Raw genomic sequence first — 5,855 nt, 5'->3', positions numbered from 1 at the left:
TTTACATATATGTACATGCATGCATGCATGCATACATATGATATGATATGCATGCGCATGTCTACATTAAATGTAAACAATGCATGGTTCTATGCTACAATATAGTTGCCTCGTCAGAGCTTTGGGGTGATCGCTAGACTTTACTTCTTCTATTAAGACAATCTTGTTTATGCCTTTCCGTTACATCATCTTGAACTGATTCAACAAATTGTCATGACTAAGCTTACGCAGAGGAGCTAATGTTATGTCGCTGCTTTCTCGGGCTTAGAGCACCTTAAAAGAGTTTACCTCGCCTGAAGAACGTCACAAGTGTCGTAGGGACAACAAAATGGTTATTCTTCTCTCTTTGCTTTTCGTGTTCTCGTGTGGTTTTAATAACATGTACAATGCTTATTACGGAAGAAGAAAGCACGAGGGGTATTATTATTCTGTGCTTTTGTGGGCGAGTTTCTTGGGTGGGAATGTAGGGGCACGTCCAGAATTACCCTAAACCAAACTCTTTTAGTGTATGGCCTTACCACACTACTCCCCCACGTTTCTGAGGCAGCGTTTCCACGTTTCTGCGGGGAACCTCAGGAAACCATTCCTTCCTCGTCTTCTTCCTCCATGAAAGGTATTTTAATTCATCACCTTCTTCTCTTTATTTCTGTTCTTCTGTCATTTTTTAGATTTCTGCGGTGTCTCTTCTGCCTGCCTGCCTGCCTCTCGTAGATATACTTGCCTTCTGTTTGTCTCTGAGATTAGATTGCCTCTCCAAAAAGAATTTGTTTCCTTTATACCTCCTTTCTGTCTCTGAAATGAGATCAATTCATAAACTAGAAACGGCTGTATTTTTATGACTTTTTGGGTTTTTTCTTTCACAGACAAAGGTCTTTGACAAGTGATTTAGTATGTTTTGGATCTCTCTTTTTGAATCCCTTTTCCTCAAGGAAAGCTAAGAAACTTGTTCCATTATTTCGTAAAGGAAAATGCACACATCTGGAGATGGATTTACACATCATTTACAACTTCCTTAAGAAAATGATCAAGGGATTCACATATCGTTGATTATCCATGAGAGTACAATGAAGTGATCGACACATCCATTGATGAAGGGATTTACACATCATGTAGTTATCCTCCAGAGGATGATGAAGCAATTTACCCAGCATATCCTGAAAGAATGATAAAGATATTTACACATAATTTTATTTATCATTTAAGATTCACCTACTAATCATAGTTGATTAGGTGGATGAAGATGAGAGGTGTAAGAAGCTATGAGAACATCCCTAAACAAATTTGTGAGGAAAGAGATGTATGCGCTAATGATGCTTCATTAAGTAGATATATTTCAAGTAGCTATGTCAACTATCAGGTAAGAAACTACTGAAGATTGCAAATCATTATGCCAAGTGTCAGTTAACTGAACTAGTGGAGATTACAAGTTACTATGAGTGTCAGGAAATTGAACTAGAGAGATTGCAAGTCACCCTGACATGTGTCAGGTATATGGCTAGTTAAAGACCTTTTAAACGAGTCAGCATAAACTGTAAACCCGACTTTTTTGCATGTTGTGAACTAGTAGAGACTGCAAGTTGTGATGCCATTGGTCAGGTATATCGTTGCTAACATTAGAACACTTTAAATGAGCTAACATAAACTCTAAGACCGACACCTTCACAAGTTGTGCACATCTAAGTCACCCTATATGGCTGCTAGCATTAAAACACTTTAAGCGAGCTAACTTAAACTCTGAACCCAACACTTTTACAAGTTGTGCAATTCTAAGTCACCCTCAATACCTTGGGATGGGATCTGCATGTGATAACATTATGGCTGCATTAGTGAAATGACAAACTTGGATGGATCTGATTGTTAACAAAAACCACATCCTTAGAGGATAGGCAAGTGATTTACACATCGTAACAGGATGGAGCGATTCACACACACTTTTACACTTCCTTAGGAGAATGGTGAGGGGATGCACACAAATGTAATAGAATGTTTAATTTTTAACGAATCCCAAGAATATGGTGAAGGGATTCACTGCATGTGATAACATTATGGCTGCATTAGTGAAATGACAAACTGGATGGATCTGATTGTTAATAAAAACCACATCCTTAGAGGATAGGCAAGTGATTTACACATCGTAACAGGATGGAGTGATTTACACACACTTTTACACTTCCTTAGGAGAATGGTGAGGGGATGCACACAAACGTAATAGAATGTTTAATTTTTAACGAATCCCAAGAATATGGTGAAGGGATTCACTGCATGTGATAACATTATGGCTGCATTAGTGAAATGACAAACTTGGATGGATCTGATTGTTAACAAAAACCACATCCTTAGAGGATAGGCAAGTGATTTACACATCGTAACAGGATGGAGTGATTTACACACACTTTTACACTTCCTTAGGAGAATGGTGAGGGGATGCACACGAATGTAATAGAATGTTTAATTTTTAACGAATCCCAAGAATATGGTGAAGGGATTCACACATACCTTACACTTCCTTAAGAGAATTGTTAAAGGATTTACACATACTTGAGCGGATTTTCCACATCCTCAGAGGATGATGACTGTATTGTCACATCGTAAGAGCTTAATAAAGGAATTTGCACATAATTCACATATCCTTGACTTAGAAAGAAAGAAAGTTATGTTGACGCCAAAACTCATGCTTTCACTATCCACTACACACCACTTTGTGGTGCAACGCAATATAAAAAGAAACAAAAGGTGTTGACCAATATAAAGAGGAAAATAGATTTAATTTCCATGGGAGACTAAAATACCATCTAGGGATAGGGCCAGCTGATGATGAGTATCAAACCTGGTGTCTCATTAGTTGGCAATGATATATTAACAACTCATATGGGGCCAACATGACCCTGTGAGACCAGCAATTATTACAAGGCAAAATCCCCAGCCATATAGGTGGTTGATTTTAAAATGATTGAACAAAAACAAAAGGAAAAAACTGGAAATAAAATGAGTTTGGTTGTGGTCAAGTAGAGGATCAAAGAGCATTCCAGTTCTTGCATTACAACCTTGTAGGAATTCTTTCCTGAAAATCATGCACTGTCCTCATATTGACATTCAAGGTGTATCGGCTTCTATTTTTGGCACATTGAGGCAACATAGATCATATATTCTCTTTTTTCAGCTCATTATTCAGCCACAGTTTCTATTTTCAATATGTGTGATTATTTAAGCATCAGTGTAATGGCACACTTTGTTTACTTCGGCATGGGTGTTTGGATATGAGCTTGGGCCTCAAAAAAATTTCCGATTGGGGGGGGGGGCGGTACAGGTTTTGGAGACAAGGTTCCAATTTTCAAAAATCAGCTCATTGAATATGCTCAAAAATCTGGGTTACCATCACCTGTTTATAACATCATTAAAGAGGGACCTGAGCATGAACGGAGATACAAAGCTACAGTTGTTATTGACAATGAGACTTATGAATCACCGACATATTATTTGAATCTTAAGAAAGCAGAGCATGGAGCCGCAGAGGTTGCTCTAGCGGCTATTGCAGCTAAGTCGGGCAAAATCTCTGCTGTTCCTAGCCCTTTGGTGATATCTCTTTCTATCTTATAATGCTGTTTTATGGCTTATTAGTGGTATCAATTTCATGTCAAACTAACGACAATATTTGTATTCAGCATGAGTCTGGGCTATGCAAAAATATACTCCAACAATATGCACAGAAATGCCACTTTGCATTGCCGGTTTATACCTTTGTAAAATCTGGGGAAACACACTCCCCACTCTTCAATGGATCTGTAAAGATTGGTGGAGTAACTTACACTGGAGGAATCTGCAAGAGCAAGAAAGAAGCTGAGATAAAAGCTGCAAAGACTGCCCTGATAGCAATTTGTTCAGATCCAGGTTTGTCTTGAGTCTTGATAAGCTTGTCAACATTGACAGAAATAACAATGTAAACAACATTGTCTATCGTTAGCAATTCTATGAATATTAAGACTAGACATGTAAATGCATGTAGATAAGCCACCTTTGGAGGCTTTTGCAAAACAGCCGCCTACAGAAACTACAGGGTCAAGTACTGCAAAGACAAAAGCTAAAAAAAAGCGTCATAAGAAACAACGGCAACCAAAAGCAGCAAAAAGGATGAAACTGCAGTCAACCAGTTCTACTATAATAACTAGCTGTCCACGAGTTCAAACAACTAGTACAAACACTCTAAATTCTGGTATTTCACCAAGTGATCCAAATGGCTCTACTTTAGTAACTAGCCATGGTGGAGCTCAAACAAGTAGTGCTAACACACTAAAGGCTGGTATTTCACCAGTTCAACCAAATGGTTCTACTTTTGTAACTGGCTATGGTGGGGTTCAGAAATCAACTGGTAACACTTTAACTGCTGGTATTGCACCAACTTATCCAAATGGTCCTACTTTTGTAACTGGAGCTCTAAGAACTAGTACCAACACTCTAAACACTCGTATTGCACCAAGTTATGCAAATGCTGTTCCTACATTTGTTACTAATTATGGTGGAGTTCGAAGAACCATCACTCTAAATGCTGATATTGCACCAACTTATCCAATTGGTTCTACTTTTGTTACTGGCTATGGTGTACTTCAAAGAACTAGTACTAACACTCTAAACGCTGGTATTCCACCAAGTTATCCAAATGGTCCTACCTTTGTGGCTCACTATGGTGGAGTTCCAAGAATTAGTCCTAACATCCTGAATTCTTGTGTTCTACCAAGTTATCCAAATGGTGGTACTTTTGTAACTGGAGTTCAAAGAACTGGTATTAACACTCTAAATGCTGGTATTGCACCAGCTTATCCTACTTTTGTGCCTAGCTATGGTGGAATTCATAGAACTAGAAACTAATAGTGCCAGCAGCTAGCCTCTTGGTACAACTACCTGACTGCCTGGTAATTTGTTTGTTATAAAAATTAGTACTTTCAAGTTTCAAAAGTTCTTTGGACAGAATCGTTGTTCTCTCTGAATTTTTTTATGTATTTTATATTTATATATATTATCCTTTCAATCAAGAGAATCCCAATTGATTGTATTAACGTCTATAGGGCTCCAACATGACAATCCAGAGAGTCTCAAATGATAGTATAACGTCTATAGGCTCCAAAATGAGCCATGGGGTTAATAACAACTGAAACATTCTCTCCAATTGCATAGGTGACGGTGTCTAAAAAAGGAAATGAAAAAGCAAGCTAGTCGTTAAGTTTATATTTCAAACTTCCATGATTTTGGCTTGTCGTTAAGAAAACATGCAAAGACCAAGAATAGAGTTAGGAATTTTTGTACATCCTAGCAATAATTTTGGAAAATCATGCCTTATATACTCATATGCGAGACATTCCAAAAGGGATAGGTTTTTTGTTTTTGGTATCTTAAGGCAATCAAAGTGATGATGATCCAACTGTGGGATGCCTCGATGCTTTCATTTAAACTATATGTTTGCTTGTATAGTACTTTGTTAAAGTGTCAAGGGTTGACAACAGATTCATTAGAAATCATGAACATTCAATCTATCTGATCTTAATAGGCCAAAAAGAGGTAAGCATTCTGTGTGGAATGCCCAACATATGGAAGCATATGAGCTGTTTTTCAAACTTTATTTAAAGGGTTGAGAAATACCCTCAAGTATCTACTAATGTATTGAATTATGACAAAGTCAAAATTGGGATGTGCATCAAAAGCAAATACATGGGCCAATTATATCATGACCCATTGAAAACAAAACAAGATACTTGAGAGATCATACTTTTTTTACACATACACTAATTGCAACGAAGATTAAGAAATTAAGTTTTAAGGGATGATTAGAACTTTGATAATTTATCCATATGTACAAAGCAATT

At 37.4% G+C, this 5,855-nt stretch overlaps 1 protein-coding gene across 1 annotated transcript; it reads left to right on the top strand.

Annotated features, from left to right (window-relative positions):
* The first annotated feature begins 516 nt into the window (after window positions 1-516).
* Window positions 517-4,965, top strand: LOC147863610 (uncharacterized). The gene is made up of 4 exons (XM_087319842.1): window positions 517-613; window positions 3,308-3,573; window positions 3,663-3,888; window positions 4,004-4,965. The coding sequence occupies exons 1-4, from the start codon at window positions 607-609 to the stop codon at window positions 4,861-4,863; spliced, it is 1,359 nt and encodes a 452-aa protein (XP_087175968.1). The 5' UTR covers window positions 517-606; the 3' UTR covers window positions 4,864-4,965.
* Window positions 4,966-5,855: the final 890 nt, after the last annotated feature.

Source organism: Azolla caroliniana, unplaced genomic scaffold, assembly GCF_043228905.1.
Source record: "Azolla caroliniana isolate FFs.n. ecotype wild unplaced genomic scaffold, voAzoCaro1.0.p SCAF_5, whole genome shotgun sequence".
NCBI lineage: Eukaryota > Viridiplantae > Streptophyta > Polypodiopsida > Salviniales > Salviniaceae > Azolla > Azolla caroliniana.
This window is presented reverse-complemented; position numbering and strand designations above follow the sequence as displayed.

What these genes read in the sequence shown, in the direction of transcription:
- LOC147863610 (XM_087319842.1), top strand. An exon ending in CTGCTGTTCCTAGCCCTTTG is followed by an intron (nt 3,574 to 3,662) that starts GTGATATCTCTT and finishes ATTTGTATTCAG; the next exon opens with CATGAGTCTGGGCTATGCAA. An exon ending in AGCAATTTGTTCAGATCCAG is followed by an intron (nt 3,889 to 4,003) that starts GTTTGTCTTGAG and finishes AAATGCATGTAG; the next exon opens with ATAAGCCACCTTTGGAGGCT.